Here is a 25306-nt window from a genome sequence, read left to right as displayed (position 1 = left end):
TAAGGTTAGGTCTCTGTAATATAAGCAAATTTTTAACAAAAAAATCGCCATCTATATGTGAGGTCTGGTACTTCTAAGACTATCCTCGTTTGTTGCCATTTTTTCCTCTTTTAGCCGGAGAAATTCACTCTTGTATAAAGGAAACTTTGAGCCAAAAACCGTGGTTAAATTTCTTTTCAACTAAAAGCAAATCATCTGTTCATTCGAGTTCGAGACTAAGTTTCAAACAAGTAATTCTAGATTCAAGTGTTCCGTCTTCTAACATGCGGAATACGCTATTCCGCCGAATGAACTTTTAAGCTGAAAACCGCCCTAACTTTTTCAATTCAGGAGCCTCTTCTAAAGCACTTAACTCCAGGAATCCTCCCAATTCTAGATATAAATTTTAGACATATATTTCCTTGCAATTTTCCCATCTTCCAACCGGGGGACTCGCTATTCCGTCGAGCAAACTTTCAGCCGAAAACACCCTTAAATTTCTTGAAAACCACATAGTCAATTGAGCATTAGTTTTTCAAAATACTTAGGCAGCTGCGACGATTGAAAATAAACAGACGCCCAATCAGAGATGGCACTGCCTGGAAGTGCCAATTTCAGTTCACCATTTCATCAAGAAGTTTCGAGAAATAATTATTTTAAAATCTTGCCCTGAAGTCTTAAAGCGCGATGTAGAACTGCGCTCAAAGATAATAACGCTGAGCTGCCTTACACTTTATACTGCAGATTTTCTTATCACGCAACTTGAACTATCGAATATTGAGTTTTAGTATATATAAAGTTCCCGTCTAAACCTATAAAATTTATTGTTTTATTAAACCCTGGATACACTTGAATATCCAATTCCATTCTGAAATATAACAAATCAGTTGAGGAAGCTCTGGAACAACATTACGCTACATGGTTGATTTATTATACTCGACATTTGCAGAGGGCCCGGTGATAATACATTCTACAGCAACATCGACATCAAGCCGGACATTCGACCAATCCGAATTGGCAAGCCCAACCTCTTGGTTTCCGATTTGGTAAGTTTTTATGATCGTACCTTTTCGTTGATGTCGTTTTGTGGTGTCTATTAAACTTGAAAAAGAGAAAGAATGAGTGTATTGAAGCTTGATCAACATTAAATAACTAAAATACTTATTTAGAGCCCTTGGACCGGTATTACAAGTCTTGTTTATACTGCGTCCATCGGCCAAAATGACGATAGTCCGAGTCCGAGTTTAATTAAACGTCAGCCACGGTCCTGTTAAGTCTTTAAAGCGCTTTACCCCGGTCAAATTGCAGATAGAAAATTTTCTGTGAAGGGCTGATGTTGTCCTTAACTAAGGACTAATTATGAAGGTTTCTTTGTTGTGTCTCATTCATCATTATTCGATGTGACATACAGTGTGTTTAAATGTTAAGTGTGTCGTTGTGAATTTTGACTTCTTTCCTCTTGTAATTTACACGCGTAGGGGAATTTCGGCCATAAAGTAAATAATGGAAACAACCGAAACATCCCTACGCCCTTGTCTTTATCGCAAAAACCAAATACTAACGTGTCTGTGTTATTTGTTCTCTCTATTTGATGGTTTGTGCCCTCGACGCTTCCAAAATCTCCAGGTGCTCAAGGTATTAGGTCGTTTTTCCTACTTTCCTTTATTATTTTCGCTTCGTAATCCTGTAGGCCTGCATGTTCTTTCTTGACACCAATGGCGTAGAAACACGAGCATTACAACCCTTTGAAAATCGATAGAAAGCGCATTTAATTAGCCCATAAAGCGCGCCTTTTAACTCGATTCAATTAAAGGCGGAAATGTTTGTGTTTCCCTTGCAAGGGTGCACCAGGATTGGAAAAAATTCTTAAGCCCTTTTCTGGCACATCAAAACAATGACTCGTTAGCCGTCTTCGGTTAAACTGCAGTTTTGCATGTTTTGCTTTGAGCTTTGCAGCATATTTAGAGCCGATTTTTCCGACTTTTAAGCCTATTAATGCGTGTACTACTTAAATTTTCATGTAGCTTAGATTGCTACTTAGAAAAAATCCCTGACGCCAAAGAGAAATACATCTGCTTTCCATGGCACTGAGGGATTTTTTAATGTGCATGAAATTTGTCACTCCCATTTCACATTTTAAAAAACAACTTAAAAATCATCCGTATTTGCCTTTTTTGAATCTAAAATGGTAATGTCCTGAGGTAACACTTATTTCAAGGCTCACGTGGCACAATTTTGCACAATACATATAAAGTCATCTCGAGGTTGGTAACACTCAAAGGAATGTGTTTTTCTCGTAGTTTAGTGCAGCTAAACACCTTTTGCCAGTTCTTTGGAAATTTAACTCCGGCTTTGACTAGAAATTTTTATCAACATTTTTTCGCTCACATTTGCTCCTCTAATGATGAAATTTTTACGTTTTTTTTTTCAAAGACAATGGCTGCTACGAAAAGGAATGCCGGACTGACCTCTGCAGTTCCGAGGGCCACTTTGAACGATGAAGAATTGGTGAGTATGATTTTACGTAAATTTCGTAGGAAAAGTAATGAAACAACTAAAAAATATTCTCAATAAAAATTGCATTAAAATGGCAATATTTGAGGGTTTTTAGGAAAGATGACGATTTTATTCAGCTTCAAAAAATCCAATTTGGGAACGTGCGATAATTTTCTCATGGCGACATTGTCCAATTTTTAAGTAATTTCTTTTTTATCGCGAAATTGTATAAGCAACCAGTTTGGGCAATTTTAAGAGCAAGGAACTGTTACTGTTTAAAGATTTTCAAAAAACAACATTTTTAAGCTGTCGTAGGGGATAAGAAGTGGTCATTTTAGACTAATAACAAATTTAGAAAACAGTACTGCGGACGTTGAGACCCCCAAAATCTCTCCGCTCCCATAACTGCAAGAACGAGTTTGAGTGCTACACAGAGCTAAAAAGTGGAAGTTTTTGATATTTTTTTGAGGCCGTTTTCAAAGGAAGAACACCGACATTACTCGATCTTCGAAAGCTAGAAATGTGAATTGTAATTACTTTCCGAAGATGTGAAGACGCCAAAACACCGTTTCGGGCTTCGAAGCTGAAAAATTTTCAAGTATTTCAACGTGTTTCGGCAAATTTTCATTTTTCGAATTTTCTACAGGGAAAATAAAAATTTTATTCAGATTTAAAACACCGGAAATTTAAACGGCATCATAGGAGGAGACGGCAGATCTACTCCAAATTCCAGAAATACTTAATTGATGGAGCAACGATTTATAAACTACAGTTTCTGAGGGATTTCGTTTTTATTCAAATTTGAATAGACGTTTTAATTTAGTTTCCATTTAAACGAAATGAAAAACAATTACTTTAAACGTTTCACAACTTGAAAAGGGCTAATTTTGAATGTTTCAAGGGTACAATTTCGAGGGTTAATGGGGCTAGTTTTCAGCGTTTGTTTTATCCAGTAGTTTATGAATTTTTCCTTTGGGGAACAATAGGTTTGTGGAAGCAATTTGTTATCCTCCCGACCTAAATGTTCTTAGTGTGCCTATAAGGTGCTTAAGGGACGTAAAACTGAAATCTTACGGCCGACCCACATCATCGTCTGTTCGAATGAAGGCGATATTTCTACATGGGTAAAATTGCTTTAGCTTAGTTCTAGATAATAAATCGTATTAAATTGCGTTAGGTATACTTCTTCTTTACTTATCCGTTTTAGACTAATGAGCTTTTTTGGCAAACCTAGTAGCGACTTTATATACACTCGTTCCACTAGTTGTCCCCAAATTTCGCACCTTATTGCCGCCGTCTCACCGGACAAAGAACGAAAAGACAAAATAAACCATAAAATATGTCGGAAAATACTTTGCCAACTCTAAGTGAGAACTTGCTCCGTTTCACCGATGTTTTACGAAGAGATAATGGACTTTAAAAGTGTCAACTTGTTATATTTTTGTCGGAATTTATCATTGTGTTGGTTCGCCATTAATTTTTGTTTGTTTTTTTTTTATACAGAAAATGCACGTCTACAAAAAGACTCTGCAAGCTCTAATCTACCCTATAAGCTGCACCACCCCTCACAACTTCGTCCCTTGGACTGCAACTTCGCCAACCTATTGCTACGAGTGTGAAGGTCTCCTCTGGGGTATTGCCAGACAGGGGGTGCGCTGCACGGAATGCGGGGTGAAATGTCACGAGAAATGTAAAGACCTGCTCAATGCTGATTGTCTACAACGTGAGTGTTGGATTTCAACGCAATGGAGTGTGGCAAATTGGCGTGGAATAACTTCTTTGTATCGATTTTACGTCCTAACCTCGGCTTTTGTTAGAGGTGTATTTAACTTTTTACCCGGAATTAGGGCACGTGGCGATGACTCCACAATGCGGCTATACAACCATCAAGGTTTCTTCATAAATTTGTTTCAACGGAATTCGCCTAAGGGGTCGGGTCGCACAGAAGAAAATTATGTTTTCACACGGGGTGGCTAAAAAGCGTGTTTCTAAGATAAATTGAAATACGGGGATCATCAGGCACAATTAACATCAGGACCGAAAAGCGAAGCGGATGCTCGATTTATCACGACGCTTTCCGAAACGATCAATTTTGAATTAATACCACCCTGGATGGAACTAGACAAATCGGTTGTGTCTGGTTTAATGGTTCATTTATATAGTGTATAACTGGTTGATTCGTGAAAACACGAGGTCAAGAGACTGAATGAGAGGGAAAAGAAGTGAATTTGGCAAGAGGAAAGGGGGGGGGGGCGAGAGGAAAAACTCATACTTGCGAGGTTTTTTTAATTATCTAACAATTTTTGCCACAAAAGACTCATTATTTGTGAGTATTTGCTGTTCGAGTGGGAACATTGGAAATTTTAAAAAGTTTGGCAACACCGGTCGCTCCCGTGATAACTATCTATCGTCATGTCAAGGCCGCAACAAAAGACTGTGACAATGTTGCCTTCGGTTATCTCCTGGATAAAAAATAATGACAAATTTGTATGAAGCGTTCTCGCCGTCGTTGATGAGTTTTTACCAGAAATTTCAAGTCGCAATCAAGGAACTCTACGTGCAATTTGGGGCATTTGCGGTTTCGGGTTTTTGGGATAAATATCACGTATTTCAGCCAAGTTTATTTCCGGGCTTAAAACTTACTTTCAAAACAAATCATCCATCTTGCACTTGATTGCCAAATAACCATTCTCCATTTCTCGTAAAACAGTTTCCTACTATCCCCCTTTTATTCCCCCCTATTTTTCAGGCGAGATCAAAGCGGACGGGTACGCAATAAAGCCTCAATTCTATTCGCATGTCAAATGGGTCAAAAGGAGATTAGGGAACATTCGGCAACGTGACCATTTATCTGACAGTTTCTTGCGTGACGTTGGTTTTAGATGTCAACTAACTAATAAAAAACCGTTTCGGTGTTGCCAGTTACCGGAATCCCTCTGGAGGAAGATGAAAACAAATTTTGAAAAGAGCCACTTGTGCGAAGCTCAGACCTTCGAAACAAATCATTGTGCTTTCATCGAAATTTCCTTTAAAACAGTTTTCTGCTATCCCCCTTTTATTTCAGTCCATTTTTGGCGATGCCAGCGTAAGCGGGTAAGCAATAAAGCCTCTATTCGCATGTTAAATGGGTCGAATGGCGATTCGGGAACGTGACCGTATATCTGTCAGTTGATCGCGCGATTTCACATTTAGATGGCAACTTAAAACTGACGAAAATTGGCATCGTCGAAAATCGAAAGAAGTTCCGAAGATTAACAATATTGTCGACAATAATCAAAAATCTATTACCTTTTTGAAAATTCACAAAATCTTCAAAAAAAAAAAAAAAATGCACAATTTTCAAATCGATTAACCTGAATCTGCATTGACCGCAACTACCCTGGACAAATCAACTTTTTTTAAAATTGACTGCATTGTCTAAATGAAATTCAATTCTTTGAATTCCGTAAAATAATTCCGTTTTTACCATTTTCTACTATCCCCCTAATTCTTGCGAAATAAACGTAAAAACGCTGAAACAGTTTGTCTGAAACGTTCTGGTCCATGCTAGATATTTCGAGTCGTAATCAAGAAACTCTACGTGCAACAAACTCTGAAGTTGCGGTTTCGGTTTTAAGATAAATCTCACGTATTCAACCGCCAGGTTTAAAACTTAAACTTTCAAACCAAATCATCTTTCTTGCATTTAATTGCCCAATAACCATTCTTTATTTCCCCTAAAATAGCCTCCTTTTATCCCCCTTTTAGTCCCGTACATTTTTCCAGAATCTCGGAGTAAACGAGCACACAATAAAGCCCTATTCGCACGTTAAATCTGTCAATATGGACGCAGCATCATTAATATTCCTAAAATCCAACATTGCGGACACATAAATCATCACTGGGGATTTTAATCTGAATTTTGATTGACAGGGGAAACTTGTGTCCAGATCCATTTGGAGGTATCCAAAGCGTGTTTTTTATTCAGAGAAAGAAATGCATTTTTGCATAATTCATATATATTTCACATTTTTAACATGATGATATTATATCGGTCTTCCCTGCATTCGCAATTATTCGTCGAGATACACTTGTTATATCGTTTTAAAATTCATTTCAGGGGCGGCGGAGAAGAGTTCAAAGCACGGGGCTGAAGATAAGGCGAACAGCATAATTACCGCAATGAAAGAGCGCATGAAACAGAGAGAGAGGGAAAAACCTGAAATATTCGAGCTTATTAGGTAAGCCCCGAATCTCTTGTATAGCAATAATACAAATTACTTTCCAGCAAAAAGGTTTACTTCGTAGTGCGAATTAGGTTAAAAAAAGAAGGTGTAGTAACGACTTAATAGTGCCAGAAACTGAACTGCAATAGCGCCTAAAGCGTACGTTAATAAAATATTAATTATACCAGACTTCGCCCACTCGCAAGGCGTTAATTAATCAAGTCTCCGATAAAACTATCATGCAAGGGAAGATGCAATAATAAGAACTAACAATCTATTAACTGAACGTCCATTTACTCGTTTGTTGTAACCTGTACTAACTAACCTGTAAACCAATTTGTTGTTTTAAAATCATTTCGATTATAAATTCAATAATCACTTATCGAAACAAATTGGATCCAAATAAGCGAAAAAAATCAGTGTTGATTAATATTAAATTCATGGACCAAATTGCAGCTGATAGATGCGCCATTTAGATGCAACGAAAGCGAATAGTTTCTCAACACTGATTCTGGTGGTTGCTTTATTCTATTAACCGATCAGGGGTGAGAATTTTGAAATTTCCATTGTTAAAACGCGCCGTAATTTAATTCATTGGGAAACCTCTTTGAATTTCATTTCTCAGAATTTTTTCAGGGAAAACAAACACCTAAAAGGTATTTATGGTTGTTGGGGGCAAAAAGGCTAATTATTGAAGCAGCCCCCAATGTTTCTCCTGTTTTACGAATGAAAGTAAAACATTCGAAGAGCCTTGAAAGGTTCGGTGAATATTGGCCAAATAAAGAGAAAAAAAAACAGGAATAATAATTGAGTTATTAAATTAAAATAATTTGGGTAGAGTTTTACCCCAAGGCGAAGAGAGATGGTTAATTGAGGCAAATGGGAGGATTTGATTTTTGGAACACTATTGCAGCCTTGGAGAAAAACGGTTTTTAATGTATTCATGGCTTTAAAAATTCTTGAACTTAGGGATGTATTCGGCGTGGACGAAAAGAGCCACTCAGGACACATGAAGGCAGTAAAACAGTCGGTACTGGACGGTACCTCGAAATGGTCGGCCAAAATTGCCATTACAGGTTTGTGAACGCGCCCAGTTCTCCCATACTATAATAGTCTTAAAACGTGTCAATGTGTGTATATTATGCTATGTCCAAGACTGTTTTACTTTTCCAATACCAAAAAGTAAACCACTCTTCCATGTGATATTTAAATATGCTAAGTGTACCTATAACCACTTTACCTCCTTTCTTCTTCTCTCGTTTTTATTTCTGCTCTAGTATTTGCTGTGCGTGAATAGTTGTCGTCTTAGTGCCGGATTTTCAGTTTTTCACTACTATAATTTTTAGTGTATCTCGCTCTAAGCCTTGGTGATGAATGGCCCGCACTAAGGCCATTATCTACCTTTATTTAATTACCGCAAACAACTATTAAAGAGCGTGTAATTTGTCGGGCAGACACAAAAACTGGAAAGGGCGGTGAGGGTTAATGGGGCTAAACGATTTCAGTTAGGCCAATGATGAAGGATTAATAGCCTTAACGAAAGAAAAAAGTTTACAATACATCCTGTATATATAACAGTTGTAGAGCCTAATTAGCAACTTTATATGTTTTACGAGGCTTAGAGCGATTTGGTTTTGTTTATTTTTTTCACATTTTTAATTGTATATATACATAATATCATTTAGTTTATTTAGTTTTCTAGGGTCTTGTTAGAAAATGTTTTAACTGCATTTGCATTTTTTTTTAATTTTCTTGAGTCTTCTTTTTCAACGTGGTTATTCATGTGCGTAATCACTTCCTTGCTTGTAATTTTCTATATACTCTACTATACTCTACTTCACTCTTTACTTAACCAGTTACACTTGTCATTTTGTGTGCAATCAGTTACAATCTGGGTATTCGGATTTAATGAAAAATGCAGGATATTGATGTTGCCAAATGGTTTCCGTTTTTCCACATTTTTCGAAAATCGTAAAGTTGATCAACACTTTCAAGAGAGAAAATTTTTCAAAAACTATCAGCCCGTTCAAAACTTGCTTAATAGTTCTTAAATGACATGTCGCGTTTATATTGATTATTTCCAAAAAATATTTTTATTCCTGTCAATTTGATATATGATTTGTGCACTTTTTTAAGTTGGACCCCTAATTCTCCAGATAAGATTCCAACGGATTTTTCTATCTGGAATATTAGGGAGCTGTCGAAGACCAGGTTTATAAACTATCACAACAAAAACGTGATGATATTGACATAAAGTTAAATCGGAAGGAACAAATGACACAGTGATCTTCCAGAAATGGCTCGTTTGAAATATTTTCCACTGAAAGCTTGACCAATTTTACATTTTTCGTGATATCTCAGATACGAAATGCAATTTCTCAATGTCGCTTGTGGCATATTAAAGTTCCAAAAGTGGTAACTTGCAGTACCATTTAACCAAAATCTCGCTATTTTGGAGATTGTACAATTGTGGACACATATACAAAGACTTCCTGTGTGGTTCTTTTTTACCTCATTGTCATTAAATCCTGTAGTGGGTACATTGAGAGAAAAAATGCGGTCTCAATAATTGCTCAAAATAACGATTAATTTGTTGTAAAACCGTTGCAAAATGGTACGTTAACTCAGAAGAAAAGTTACTCCAAAATAATATTGAATTTTTCCTGAAATGCCTTTCAAATTACTTAATACGTTACTCTAGTGAATAACCCACAAAAATCACAGTCGCTATTCTTGAAAACCATTACGAAATAGTAAATTTAGCCTAACAGCCCAGATATTTTGCTAGATAACTATTACAAAATCTTTTAAATTTTGCCTAAAAAAAGTTCCAAAATATTTATGACGTTATTTCTTTGAAAAAACACGGTTTTTCGTCGAAAGCTAACGAATAATCCTCAGTTTTTTCTGACGCAAAGGATAGCAAAATATTAACCACTGTACAGGCTTAAAATAAGAAAAAAAACTGTTGCAAAATACCTTAAATTCCTCTAGAGTAAAGTTCTCAAACTATTGATGTAATACTCTTTCAAATAATGTCTGATAAAATATTAACTAATTTTTTATAATAACCGTTCCAGAGTACGTTATTTCACCAAGTAACGGCTTTAAGTTATATTAATTCTCATCATAACCGTTACGAAATAGTAGGTTATGACGTTCGCAACAAGGAAAATCCCCATATTGTAATTGGCGGCTGTTTCTGTATTTTGTTGTTGTTTCCGGTACCGCCCATCATCCACTCAGAACGACATTCGGGGTGGATCCCGACACACACATAGACTCGATCGAACAAGCCAAACAAATGACTATCGAGGGAACGAGCAAGTGGTCAGCTAAGATCACTATCACAGGTATTACTGCCACCAAGGGCTGCATTCTAAAGGGATTATTACCGCTCTTTGACTATCACTATTATTCTCTGTATTCTACTTAATAATGTCAAATATTCCCATCCGAAACTGGGCAATATTAGACATTAAGTGACGCCTTTCGCACTATTAGGGGTGATGACTTCAATTTCTTAATAGTTGGTTTTCTATTTCTCTTCTTTGGCAGTTTGGCTAACATTTCTTGCACCGCGCTTTTACATTAATATTTATACTTATATTTTAGGTTAACTTAACAAGAGGTGGTCACAAATAACGTTAACCAAATAAAGAAACTCCTCCCAAGTAAAATTTTAGGAGGTCCTAAATACCACTCTCCAGGAGTCTCCTCAAATCCCCAATCGCAAAAATTATACTCCCTCCCATCATCATCGAAAGCCTTATACCATAAGCCCCATCTACTTATTCTGGTTCGCCAGTGGGCGTGTCACCACAATCTTTCCTTTTTGATTTCAAATGGCCAGTGGGCGTATCACGGTAAACCTTCCTTTAACTGCTCTGTTTACTCAGTGGGCGTGCTACTGTAACTCCTCTTTCTTTTTATATCCGACCTACTCTAATTTTGTCCTTTTCACGCGTTTTCTACTGACCATGACAAATTCCCAAACACTAATCCAATGGCCCTAATTGTACCCTTTTAATAGTCCGATTAGAAGCTAAAAGGTGATTCCAAACTGGATATTTTGTAGGAAATTAAATTTGCCCCAATTAGTTTTGATTAAAATCTTTGGCGTTTTAATTAACAAAAATATTTCATAGTTCCGGAACTTCAATTAGTTTCAAAACGTGCGTGCATATCCGCCGCGCTATGACTGCCTCTCGGGTTGCGGCTTTGAATTATTATCGTTCGCCCTTGTTGTTTAGTGCCCCTTTTTAAAATTCATTTATATAATGAGTTTTAGATTTGGGCTATATATATATTCGCTTAAAATGTTCAAAATGAAAATCGAAAGATTGACAGGCACACATTGTTGTGGAATTACAATGTGCCAATCGAAGGTAGTAAGTTAAGCTCCTCCCACCTACTCAATGATCCTGCCCCCCTTTCGGTCTAATTGGTGGAGAAAACTAGTGTATGTTCAACGAGACCATTGCAGCTGCTCTTCTCTTTTTCAACTTTTCCTCTCTTTTCATCTGGCTAAACAGGATGATTCAAAATTGAGCGCAAATATTTTAAGTAAGTATTTTTGGGACTAAAATAGGGCTGTTTCTCCTAAAAACCTGTGTCCGAAACTGCACACCTTCGATGCTGGAGTGATCGAAAATTGGGCAAAAAAAATGATAATATCAAATTTTGATCACAGTTATTAATCAAATTTCATAAAATTTTGCAAGCCCTTGTTTTTTTTAATGTGCTCCATTAATTTTTTGCTTCAAAAATTATGTAAACTTAATTTTACAAGAATTGGAGCAGAGTCTGGACTTTGCATAGCCCACATTTTATATGTCCAGCGAGAAACTCTAAATTTAAGTATGATCATCTAATAGATTTTAAAAAAATCTAAAATTCTAATGTCAGAACTTTTTGATACAAGTAACCGTTTGCAAGACAATCGTTATCGAAAGAAAGGGTCGTGTTATCAACATAACAAACTAAAAAACTTGATGGGCTGTGATCATCGCGAGTCTTGATATTTTTGCTTATTTTCTTTTTTGAATTTCTGTTTCACTTTCTTTAAATAAATTACCTTAATTGTTTATAGCAAGAGTTGGATATGCCTTCCCCTGCTGCGATACAACCCTCCATTCTTCTCCGCATAGTTTGTCGTACACGATCTAAAATTCCTGGGATGTTCCTTACAGATTTGAAGGCATCAATGAGGCGTTGACGGAGAACTTAGACCGAAGGCACTGACCCTGCATCGTAAACAGAACTTTTCAGATGGCCCACAAAAAAATCCAGTGGGACGCAATCCGGAGACCGTGGAGGCCAAGCCATTGGACCTGCTCTACCAATTCATCGATTTGGAAACAACAGAGTTAAATGATGACGCACTATTCTTCGAAAATGAGCGGCAGCACCATCATGCATAAACCGCATTTATTGACGAATGGTTAAAAGCGCATTGTTAAATAAACAAGGCAAATCGTTTTGTAAAAAGTCTAGGTACATGTCACCATTTAAAGTTTGCGGGAAAAAAAGAGGACCAATTAGTTCATTTCCAACATTTCCACCTCATACGTTTAGGCTGAACTGTTCCTGACGGCGGTATTGTCTTGTTTCATGCAGATCCTCCAATGTCCAAATATGCAGATTGTGATAATTCACCACTCCGTCATGCACCAAGTGAGCTTCGTTAGTGAAAAGGATACGAGATAAAAGAGAATTAGGATCCCTCGCGTACTTCCAACATATACACCTCGCGAACTGCAACAAAGTTAAAAAAAAATACGCTAACGAATTAGCGATTTCCAAGAATGAACAGGAAGAAAAGTTTCAACAAAAACACAGTGGCGACAATAATTACAAACACTAGAAAGCAAAACAAGAAACGTGAAAAAAGAGCATAAATAGGAGGAAGTCACACCGGCACAGCCCATCAAATTTTTTAGTTTGTCATTTTGATAACACTTCCCTGTCGTCCAATGATTTTCTTGTATCAAACAACCGCAAGCCATAAAAATTTTAGTTTTTTTCATGGTCTAATAGACGATGATAGCGAAATATAGAGTTTCTGGGTGGAACTGTGAAATGTGGGCGATGCACCGCATAGACCCGCCTCTCACCATTTTGAAATTATGTTCATATAATTTTTGAAGTACAATATTAATAGGACACTTAAAAAACAACGGTTTGCAAATTTTCATGAAACACTAACTGGTAACTCTGGTCACAATTTGACATAATCGAACTTTTTCACCCAACTGTCGATGACTCAAGCTCCGAAGAGATGCATTTTAGAACACAGGTTTATACAAAGAAACAATCTTAGTTTGACCTCAAAAATGCTCTCTGAAAATATTTGTACCCAATTTTTGAGCCACCCTGTATTATATAAGTGATTAATACGCATCAATGCACCTTCTACTGTGTTTTGAATTTTTTTTAGGGAAGAACTGTTCAATAAAGCCGGATAAGTAGGTTTAGCTTTACGTGTTTATTTGATAAGCCTGCCCAATAGAATGTAGCTACGGTCATGATGCCTGATAGTTTACTAAATAACAGAGTTCCTACCCTTATTTATAGAGGAGAGTTATCGCATTAATTTGAGCTTGTAAAGGGGTACGTCGCGCATTGATTTATTATGTTCGTTGAAAGGTTTAAAAATAGACACTGTAAGATAGTGTAAGATAAGCGAAGTGGAGTTTATTGCGAATGTTAATGCTTATATTTGGGCTATTCATTGGTTTGAACTACAAGCCCCTCCCCCTGACAGCGGGTAGACGGAGCTCGCTCCACCCCTCATGGTAACAGTGAGCGCTAGCTCCTCCCACTTTAATAAGTTGTCTTAGCGAGCTCTGCCTTTATAACTTGCTCGGGCCATGCCTCCATTAGCTTTTTATGATGGCGAATTGAATTCTGAACATTTTTTAACGGCCACAACCCAAATATAAGTGTACCATGCATTCTCAAAATCTGCTTTGAGCTTCGCTTTAAAGCCTCATCGGCTTCAAAATTCCCCTAATTCGTTAATATTATGGAACAACACTGCCTGCAGCTCAAACATCGACCACAACACTCTCACAGCAATTGACACTTATCTCTCTTTCAACACCTAACACTAATGTAAATAATTTTGCTTTTATAGTGTGTCTCCTACCCAAAAATATCTGTCTATTTGGCATGTTTAGTCTGTTTGTACATATATTAAGCTTAGAGCATGGTTCTATCCCTTTCCTATAGGCACTTCTTTCTGGTACTACGTGCACTCGCTGAATGTTCATTTAAGTGTTGATTTGCAACGTCATTAGAGCAGTTTTTTGCCTACAATGGAGGAAGGTTTTGTCTGCGAAAGATTTCTACTGAGGTTGCAAATAGTCGACATTTATATGGTGAGGAAATTAATTAAACCGCCCTAAACAGTGAAGTCGGCTCAGGGCCTGATAGCCAAGGACAAAAGCGGGACCTCGGACCCTTACGTAACTGTCCAAGTGGGAAAGGTGAAGAAGAGAACGAGAACAATGCCTCAAGAGCTGAATCCCGTATGGGACGAGAAGTTTTTTTTGTAAGTATTTTTAAGCCGTTTAGACAGGCCCCATGGGGGACTCTTCCTCTGGAACTGCTCAATATCGTTTCGAGTATTGATTTAACACACTTACAGCATGCCCTTTTAGCTACAACCCCTTTATTTGAATATCGTTTCTATGTTTTCAGCGAATGCCACAACAGTTCGGATAGAATAAAAGTTCGAGTTTGGGACGAAGACAACGACCTCAAAAGCAAACTGAGGCAGAAATTGACTAGAGAATCTGACGACTTTTTAGGCCAGACCATCATCGAGGTATTTTCCTTTGAAATCTCTCGCAAACGAACGGTCAAAAAACTAAAAAACTGCAGGTCCGGACTCTATCCGGCGAAATGGAGGTGTGGTACAATCTGGAAAAGAGAACGGATAAGTCTGCGGTTTCTGGAGCGATTCGTCTGCACATTTCGGTGGAAATCAAGGGCGAGGAGAAGGTGGCACCGTACCACGTGCAGTATACGTGTTTGCACGAGAACCAGTTCCACTATTTGTGCGAGCAGAATAGCGGAATTGTAACCCTGCCGCAGGCCAAAGGGGAGGACGCGTGGAAGGTCTATTTCGACGAGGCACCCGAAGAGATAGTGGACGAGTTCGCCATGAGATATGGAATTGAGTTTATTTATCAAGCGATGACGTAAGTCGACTCATATTTTTTTACTCAAAAAACGAAAGTTAATGTACACTGGAAAATGTTACTTGATTTTGACTCAGATGTTCAGATATATTTTTCAAATTTTTTTTTTTAATCATGAAATGAAAACCAACTCAAACCACCGAAATGTGAATATGCGTTAATCCTTCATTCGCATTTAATTACGTCGTTTTCGTTATCCTGTCTAAACTTACTATAAACCCCAAAAACAGTTTTGCCTCTAGAAGATATTCTAGGAGTAACATAAAACACATTAATGATATCCAAACACACCCAACACAACAAGTTAACCTTAGTTGAACAACTGACTTAACTAAACTTAGATAGAAACTTTTTGATTAAAGTGATATGGATCCTTTCGCCCTTTAATTGAATTTCGGGAAAAGGCTAAACCATTAGTATTGGATTTTCAAACGCAAAACTTGCATAATTAGTGTTTGTAGGAAGGTTTTGTTCCGTGTTGAATAGCTTTGAGGACTATAAGTTAAACCTTATTGTTTTGATGCCTGTTAATCGCACTTCATACAACACATACATACATACAGTCACTCAAAAAAGTATCCGTACGGCCGAAAAAAAATTCTGTAAACCGTAACTTTTGACTGATTTTGTTCAAATTTTGTATAATGAAAATTCAAACCGAAACTCAATTTGCGTAATTGAGCAACTTTTGAAAATTTAACTTTTAGAGTGCTTTCCAGCGTTTAAAAAAAACTCCGTTTTGAAAACTTCTTGTGCGGTGGAAATTTTTCAATGTGGTTTTAACATTCTTGTAGAGGGGATTTTTCTTCATATATCCTGAAAATTTGACCAAAATCGAACAACAAATAAGAGAGTTGCAGCCTTTCAAAAACGCCAAAAAGGGACGATTTTCGCACAAAATGACGAAACTTTGACATTTTTGACGACTTTAAAAAGCTGCAACTCTCTTATTTGTTGTTCGATTTTGGTCAAATTTTCAGGATATATGAAGAAAAATCCCCTCTACAAGAATGTTAAAACCACATTGAAAAATTTCCACCGCACAAGAAGTTTCCAAAACGGAGTTTTTTTTAAACGCTGGAAAGCACTCTAAAAGTTAAATTTTCAAAAGTTGCTCAATTACGCAAATTGAGTTTCGGTTTGTATTTTCATTATACAAAATTTGAACAAAATCAGTCAAAAGTTACGGTTTACACAATTTTTTTTCGGCCGTACGAATACTTTTTTGAGTGACTGCATTTTTTTACGGAGTGATTAACTATATTTGGCCCAATTAATATTTTCCTCATCATCGGTCCTGCGTCAATCTCTAAATTGGCAGTTTCGCGTTTCTCCGCAAATCCCCAGAATTTATTGTCAAATTCAACAGATAAGCATCGTAAATATGTCAAAACGAAACTTCCTCTCTTCTTTAATGCGTCCCCCCATGCAGGGTATCCCAGAAGCATTAATACAAATTGGTATGGGGCGAAACCACATTGAAAAATAATGCTATTAAGCTCAACAGATCTGATATAAAGGGGGTAAACGAGATTAGAAATAAAAACGGAACTCTCTTCAGGGTGAGACAAAATTTTGGCTTAACGCTTAGAAAATCTATTGATGTGGGTGACCAACATTTTGAAAATTTGCTTTAGTGTGGTTATATTATTATTTTTATCATTTAAACGTTGATGTTAAGTCGGGTCAGTTTCCGTTTAATTTAAATTAAAGAAATAAAAATAATAATAAAAAAAATACAAAACCAATTCGCAAATATCGCTTCTATGACAATTAATTCGCATATCATCAAAATGTATTTTTTCCATAGCATTTGAAGCACGACGCCGCGTTAATAAGTTACTGCCAGCGCACTTGTGGCACACGCGCCAGAAAAATTCTTGCAAATATCTCGAGAACCGTTAGCGCTTTTCTTACGTATACTCTTCCCTTTCGAAAGAGATTAGCCTTTACAAATGTATACAAAAATATTAAGCTACGAGGTTTACTTAAAAAGTTATTTTAAATTTTCCAAATACGTGTAAGATGTAGGTGGCGCCACCTGGCGTTAGAAAAAAATTGACATTTTAGATAGATTTGTCGTACCCAAAAATTCCCTTTTGCAAAATTTCATCTCAAAAACTTACAAAATGTAAGATGCATGGATAAGTAACTTTTCTTTTGTTTTAACATCCTGTAGATCGAAGAAAAACAAGTTCTACATAAGACATGTTCAAATTAATGGCATCATTTTTCAACGTTATTTCACCCCATATCAATTTGCGCCAATGTTTCTGGGACACCTTGTATAGTATTTTTGTAGATATGAAAATAACTCTTTTCCCTGATTTAAAAAATTTAGTTATTTACATATTGACCACCAAACGTTTCTTAGATATTTAAGTCTAAACATTGAGGAGAAAATTGTAGACAATCTTAACCTGCCTCATAATGAAATAAAAAAGTTGTAGCGAAAGCCAAAAAGCTTAACTATAATAAGAAATTATATCTTCAATAATAATTATTTTCTCAGTAGTTAACTACCGTTTACTCTTAAATATGTGCGAAACTAAATGAGAACATTTTTAAAATCAGGCAAAAGATACCAGATGACCCGTTAAAAAGACTAAAGTGATGTCGCTCTTGAGTTGAAACCGACCGAACTCCATTGGCTGCATTAAATGAAATATAGTGTATCACCCTGTATATCGACACTACGTTTACCGCCATTGTTGAATTTGCAGAAACAAAAATCGCCATTCTTCAGTGGTAATATTGATGCGTTTGAAAAAGTTGCTATTGCGTCACTCTGGTCAATGAAAATTGTAAAAAAGGGGGAGTTAATATAAATTATTCCCCCTTTTTTTAGTATAAACCCGGTGCTTCTTTCCTAAAATTTTTGTATACAGGGTGAGTCGGGAGGATCGTTTGTTTACAAGTTATAGCGTAAATAAATTTTTTTAACTAGGATTCTATTTACTATAAACGTACCTGGACGTTGAATTGGTCGTGGTGGCCCTATTAGTTGGCCTCCAAGGTCTCCAGACCTCACACCACTAGACTATTGTTTGTGGGGTTGGTTTAAACTGAAGTGTACAGAGTAAAAGTGGACACTCAAGATGCACTAATTCAACGCATTAGAAATGCTGCAGCTGCCATTAAAGAAAGACATGAAACAATCAGGAGCGCAACGAATGCTCTTCATAGACGAAGCCGAAAATGTTTAGAAGTTAATGGCGATATTTTTGAATATTTACTTATGATATTCAAACGTTAATTTATGGAATTTCTTATGAAATTTATAATTTTTTTAAATTTTATGTTTTAATTTTATTTACGCTATAACTTGTAAACAAACGAAAATCGGATAACAACATTTGAGTTTTTTTACATTTATTTTTCATGTGCAACACGCCCCTGAAGTTTGGCACGATCCTCCCGACTCACCCTGTATATTTCTTACTTATTAACACAGTCGCACACGTACAACCTGATTGTGACGACACTAAAGAAAGAGAGCGATCAAAACGTCTTTCCAGTCTTAAGCATAAAAAAATGGGCACTAACCATGGGCGTACCCTGACTAGAGTGCAATTAAAACTATTTAGCATAGCATAAAGGCAGTTATCGTGCAGGATTTCATTCTTTATGAAAGGTTCCGATTCCAGACGCAAATACTGCTCTTTTAAAATCATAAGGAATACCGCTAGGAAAATTCCTGCCGACGGCGCACCTTGTGCTTAATCTTCAGAGCAGCGTTGTGATTCCATCCTGCACGATAACGCTAGCCATAGGCGTAACGCAGAGAATACATCACCCTGGCCTACCTCATGACAAATTAAAAAAAAAATAATAATAACAGTAAAATAATTATTAAACCTCAGGGATCGTCATTATCGCCTTTACTATACAATGTGTACTGCCACGACATACAGTGGTGGTCATTGAAATAGAGCCAGTTCAAAAAAATATATTTCTTGGGAAATAAAGTTTTAATATCACACCGAATTAGTGTAATAATTGTATATTGTAAATATGTAATAAGAAAAGGAAACTTTAACAACAAACTTAATTTTAAAAAACTGCATAAACATAATATTTAACAAATAAATGGAACAAATCAACAGAAACACTTGGTCATAAAAATAGAGTCAACCAAGATAGAGGCATAATATAGTAATATTTTACATTTTAAAAGTTATGAAATAACTTTTAATCTCTTTTTAAACTCTTAATACTTTGTTGTATGACCGTTATGTTTAATAACTTGGATGCATCTTTTGGGCATAGAGTTTACAAGCCTTTGATACAGATCTAATGCTATTGCTTCCCATTCTGTCTTGATTACCTCCCAAAGTTCATCCTTGTTTTTCGTTTTATGCTTGCCAACAGCATTCTTGAAGACAGTCCATATGTTCTCAATAGGATTGAGTACCTGGTATACAGGGTGAGTCGGGAGGATCGTGCCAAACTTCAGGAGCGTGTTGTACATGATATAATAAATGTAAAAAAACTTAAATGTTGTTATCCGATTTTCGTTTGTTTACAAGTTATAGTGTAAATAAAATTAAAACATAAAATTAAAAAAATTTATAAATTTCATAAGAAATTCCATAAATTGACGTTTAAATATCATAGTAACTGTTCAAAAATATTGCGATTCTAAACATTTTCGGCTTCGTCTATGAAGAGCATTCGGTGCGCTCCTGATTGTTTCATGTCTTTCTTTAATAGCAGCTGCAGCATTTCTAATGCGTTGAATTAGTGCATCTTGAGTGTCCACTTTTACTCTGTACACTTCAGCTTAAACCAAGCCCACAAACAATAGTCTAGTGGTGTGAGGTCTGGAGACCTTGGAGGTCAACTAATAGGGCCACCACGACTAATCCAACGTTTCTTATGAAATTTATAAAATTTTTAAATTTTATGTTTTAATTTTATTTACATTATAACTTGTAAACAAACGAAAATCGGATAACAACATTTGAGTTTTTTTACATTTATTTTTCATGTACAACACGCTCCTGAAGTTTGACACGATCCTCCCGACTCACCCTGTATACCAGGTCTGTAAATATGAAACCCGAATCTTTTAATAAAAAGTATAACTGAGCTGCGCAATAATTATAAAAAATATTTTATTCGAAACATTTCCCATCGTTACATATGCATTTTTCCCATCTCTCTGGCAATTTGTGGACGCCACGCCAAAAGAACTGTCGTTCTTTTGAGGCAAACTGTTCATCGAGCCATTTTTGAACTGTTTCGTAAGAGGTGAAGTGCCATTCTGCAAGAGCGTGTCCCATCGATGCAAATAAGTGATAATCGAATGGTGCTAAGTCGGGTAGATAAGCCGCATGTGGTAGTACTTCCCAATGAAACGTCCCAATCTTTTCCTTCACCAGTTTTGCAGTGTGTGATAATGCATTATCATGAAGCAATATCACCTTGTGTTGCTGTTTTTGATATTCTGGTCGTCTTTCACGCAAAGCTCGATGCAAGTCCATCATTTGTTGTTGGTAACGTTCAGTATTAACTGTTTCTCCAGGTTTTAGCAGCTCATAACAAATTACGCCTTTTTGCTCCCACCAAACACAGAGCATTGTTTTCCGTCCATATCGATTTGGTCTTGCTGACGATGCTGATGGTTCGCTTGGAGTTACTCATGATTTTTTACATTTGGGATTCTCAAAATAGATCCATTTTTCGTCACCGGTCACAATTCGACGAAGAAATGACTTTCTGTTATACCTGGTAAGCAACAATTGGCAAGTCGTTTTTCGATTTTCTTGCTGTCTTTCATTGAGTTCATGTGGAACCCATTTTCCTATCTTCTGAATTTTTCCCATAGCTTTCAAACGAATGGAAATGGCTTCTCGTGTCACGTTTAATTGGTTCCCTAATTGTTGTTGCGTTTGAGCATCGTCCTCATCTAACAAAGCTCGCAACTCGCCGTCTTCAAACTTTTTCGGTGATTTTCCACGCTCTTCGTTATTGACGTCAAAATTGCTACTTTTGAATGTTTTAAACCACTCATAGCACTGTGATTTTCCAAGGGCATGTTTACCGTAAGCTTCAACAAGCATGCGATGTGAATCTGCAGCCGTTCTTTTCAAGTGGTAACAGAAAATCAGTGCTGTCCAATGTAGGCACCAAATTCGACATACTCAAAGCAATTGCAAACTGTACTGCAGTATTGAACCTGTATTGTTATGATTTGAAAATCATTCTCAGATGTAAATAAGAGATATAGTACCTTAATAACAGGATAAGGTAGTACCTATATTGACCACTAGGGATATTTGGAGGCAAATTCCGGTTTCATATTTACAGACCTGATATATACAGGGTGTCCGGATACTCCGTGTATAACGCTTTATCAGATATAGTACAACTCATAATAAGTCGATTTACCTAGATTTGCCTTAGTACAAAAGGTGATAATAACGGAGCTACAGGGTGTCAAAGTTGAAAAAGGAAATCAGATTTTTTTTAATATCTTTTGACTTCTTCAAACTAATTTCACGAAATTTTGTGTTCAGGGGTTTTTTGGGATGAGAAATTCAAATTTATAAACGATTTTGATGTATCTTCTAGAGGGCACCACAAGCGACCATTAGGACACTTTTAAACCGTCAAAACTTTTTTCTGCCACAGTGTACGTCAATTTTGAATAGAAAAATCTTTTATCCTATCTTTTCTGCTTAAAAAAGATATACTTGTTAAAGATATTTGCAATTTTATTAATAGATGCAATTGTTATTTCAAAGAATTTTATTACAAAAATTTCATAGCAAATGCTCGAAGTGCGCACCATTTTATTTGTATTGTAACTTAGATTTTTTTGTTGTTTCCATGAAGTCGAATCCGGACAACTAGGACAATAGGTAATGAAGAAGCTATTTTAAATAGAGTCAAAGAAGATCTGAGAATTAGTACCAGACGTTTATAAGAGAACTTAGCAGTTCCCAAAAGTACAATTCACGAAGTTTTGAAAGAACAATTATTATACCCTTTCCATATCCAAAAAGTACAAGATCTCTTACCGATCGATCTTGGAAGTCGATTAGCTTTTTATCATTTTATTCAAAATCTGCAAGTCCATAATCCGAACTTCAGTAAAAAAATTCTCTTCACCGACGAAGCTTGCTTTACTAGATCCGGTATAACTAACGTTCACAATGAACATGTTTATAATAATGAAAATCCGCACGCCCTCAAAGTAGTTCATCATCAACATACCTTCAAAGTTAATGTATGGACCGGAATAATAAGCAATATTATTCTCGGGCCTGTTGTGATGCCAAATCGATTAAATGAACAAAGTTATTTGCATTTTCTTCAAGAAACTTTACCGGACTTGTTGGAGAACATACCGTTATTAATTCGTGGTGGCATGTGGCTCATGCAAGATGAGGCGCCTCCACATTATACCCTCAATATTAGACAATATTGAAATAATGCATTTCCTGGGAGATGGATCGGAAGGGGAAATGACGCTCCAGTACAATGGCCTCCACGATCTCCAGACCTGACGCTATGTGACTTTTTTTTGTGGGATTTTTTGAAATCAAGAGTTTATTCGACATCAATTGATCATATTCAAGAGTTACATAATAGAATTTTCAATGCAGTTAACGATGTGAGAAATAGGCGAGAAGTTATGCAGAGAATGCACTTTAATTTTTTTGAAAAGAATTAATTTGTGTATGCAAGAAAATGGTGCGCACTTCGAGCATTTGCTATGAAATTTTTGTAATAAAATGCTTTGAAATAACAATTGCATCTATTAATAAAATTGCAAATATCTTTAACAAGTATATCTTTTTTAAGCAGAAAAGATAGGATAAAAGATTTTTCTATTCAAAATTGACGTACACTGTAGCAGAAAAAAGTTTTGACGGTTTAAAAGTGTCCTAATGGTCGCTTGTGGTGCCCTCTAGAAGATACATCAAAATCGTTTATAAATTTGAATTTCTCATCCCAAAAAACCCCTGAACACAAAATTTCGAGAAATTAGTTTGAAGTCAAAAGATATTAAAGAAAATCTGATTTCCTTTTGCAACTTTAACACTCTGTAGCTCCGTTATTATCAACTTTTGTACTAAGGAAAATCTGGTTAAATCGACTTATTATGAGTGGTGCTATATCTGCTAGAGCATTGTACACGGGGTATCCGGACACCCTGTATATAATTATTAAAACCAAAATAAAAATCTCTTCGCAAGGGCTCTCTGAATCACTTTTAATTGAAAAATGTTGTTCCCGACTTGAAATATCTTCAAATTTTCGGTTTTTTCTCTTTTTACACTTTTATTTCTCTCTTTCCAAAGTCTTTCTTCTACTTTTTAACTATGTAGTCCAGTCACTTCAATTGGTACTACCTTGATTTCTTTTTAGTTCTCTTTTGCATCCCTTAATTTGTTTAAATTATCTTCATTTATCAAAATTTCGCCGTTCTTCAGTTAGTCTCAACTGAGGATAGTGTGCAAACCTACCGCTTCAATATCTACTCGTGTGTAACGCGTTATTCCTAAATAAAATTGAAAAATATATGTAAGATTCGCGGTTCAAGGGTGAAGAGAAACGACACAATTCTCAGAGCACTTCTTTATTCTCCGTGAACCAAAAATGGAATATCCCGATACTACCCGGTATCCATACACAGAACACATCCCCTCTTCGTGAGAGAACCGATAGGATGGAAGGGCTGTCCACCCTTTTTCCCCCGGGGAACCAAACCCCTAAACGTCATTCTCACCTACGCTAAAGGAATGTATAAACAACTCTCTCTTCCCACGCTAATCTGGGGAAGAGCTTGGTACCAAAAGCCTGTACCACTTTCAGATAATGCCAATTAACGATCTTAACATAAAGGAGAAATGCGAGGGAATCATGACAGCCCTTTTACCATTTTCTCGCACTTACCTTGGGAGGAATTTAGAGCCAGAACCCCTTGATATTTTCAGATAATTGATTAATAGTTTTAACATGGACAAGAAATGCTCGCATACACTAAGTCGCGTTTAATTGATATACGTGCAATTTTAAGTACCGAGCATTTTGGGGGCATTATTCGGATCACTCATGCAAATAACTGTTGGTAAGCTCAGTTAATTAGTTCCATACATTTTAAATCTGAAGTAATCGAACATCTCAAAGTTCACGTGCGATCGAGTTAACCTGAGCAATGTCTTCAAAAAGCCTGTTCAGCGCGTTGATTTACAACGTTTTATTAACAGGTAAAGGCTCCGGTAAAAGAAAGTATCCTTCAGACTCGATAACATGTAAGGTTGTACCCCCAAATGTTTAATTATCCAAATCTGACTCTCAATATTTTTAATTTCAATCTCGACTACAAAGGGCAGGCCTCGAATCCTCTTTCCTTTTGTCGGATCCCTCCACATAAACCAATTTTTAAATAATTCGCGTTCCTCTATTTGACTGCGAAATTTCGACTGCATTCCATCCTTTCACGATTTACGCCCATCCAGTAATACTGTATGCAGGAATGCAATGAGGAGATGTTAGTATTCCGCTATCTAATCTTTAAATGTTTTATTGAAATTTCTGTTAGTATTTTGGTTTGAACGAATTTCGTACCCGTTTCAGGCACTTTCACTGCCTCTCCACGAAGTACCTTTGTCCAGGAGTACCAGCGGTGATGAGCACACTACTAGCAAACATAAATGCTTACTACGCACACACCACTGCCTCTACGGCTGTGTCGGCGAGTGATAGATTTGCTGCCTCAAATTTCGGAGTAAGTACTCAAGCAAACGAACACTAAGACACTAAGGCTGAGAATCCTGTTTTATAAAAAAAAAATGTTCGAGGAATGTGAGCCCTTAAATTTCAAAATACCGAAAATCGATAATTCGAATATTCAGCTCGATCGAATTATTTGAATATAATATTTGACCGTTTCGCAGAAATGCGACAAAATTCCTCGATTTTCATGGGAAAGTATCAAATTTAATTAATAATTAGTTCTGGAAAGTTCTTAAGGCTCTGGAGGACTAGCTTCAAATGCATCTCCAAGAATGCCAGAAGTCCAAAGATCATTCGATTTGATTGCGAAGTTCCCGCAATTTAACTTTTGTGCTGATCAAATAATATTTAAATATTACAGTTCGGAGACGTTCAGGTTCTGAAAGGGATGTATGTGAATATAACTCCCTTCTATCATTTAAATCTGATAGAAGCGAGTTTACATTTTCAAAAATCCAACATCCTGGTACACCACTGAAACTTGAAAATTAATTAAAGTATGTCAATAGCCAGAGCCGTAGCAAACGGGCTAATAAACAAAAACAAAAACATTATTCTTTACTTCGTATTTCAAGTTTTTTAAATTGCAGAGTCATGAGTGAACATGTCTATCTGAGGGTTGAAAAATTGCTGAATACTTGCAAATTTGACAAACTCAATTTGAAATCG

At 36.4% G+C, this 25306-nt stretch overlaps 1 protein-coding gene across 11 annotated transcripts in view; it reads left to right on the top strand.

Annotated features, from left to right (window-relative positions):
* unc-13 overlaps positions 1 to 25306 on the top strand; it is a 129383-nt gene that overhangs the window by 96149 nt on the left and 7928 nt on the right. For 9 of the 11 annotated variants that reach the window (XR_010733266.1, XM_066295139.1, XM_066295140.1 and 6 more), the window contains 9 exons: positions 929 to 1025; positions 2413 to 2487; positions 3979 to 4198; positions 6575 to 6695; positions 7650 to 7756; positions 14094 to 14235; positions 14385 to 14511; positions 14568 to 14887; positions 24479 to 24629. Coding sequence is in view for 10 of the 11 variants with exons in the window: in XM_066295139.1 (XP_066151236.1) it covers positions 929 to 1025; positions 2413 to 2487; positions 3979 to 4198; positions 6575 to 6695; positions 7650 to 7756; positions 14094 to 14235; positions 14385 to 14511; positions 14568 to 14887; positions 24479 to 24629 (1360 nt within the window). In the remaining variant the exon portion in view is untranslated. Of the gene's footprint in view, positions 1 to 928; positions 1026 to 2412; positions 2488 to 3978; positions 4199 to 6574; positions 6696 to 7649; positions 7757 to 9926; positions 10034 to 14093; positions 14236 to 14384; positions 14512 to 14567; positions 14888 to 24478; positions 24630 to 25306 lie in introns of all 11 variants that reach the window. The other 2 variants (XM_066295136.1, XM_066295133.1) reach the window with 1 other exon arrangement.

This window comes from Euwallacea fornicatus, chromosome 22 (genome assembly GCF_040115645.1).
Source record: "Euwallacea fornicatus isolate EFF26 chromosome 22, ASM4011564v1, whole genome shotgun sequence".
Taxonomy (NCBI): domain Eukaryota; kingdom Metazoa; phylum Arthropoda; class Insecta; order Coleoptera; family Curculionidae; genus Euwallacea; species Euwallacea fornicatus.
This window is presented reverse-complemented; position numbering and strand designations above follow the sequence as displayed.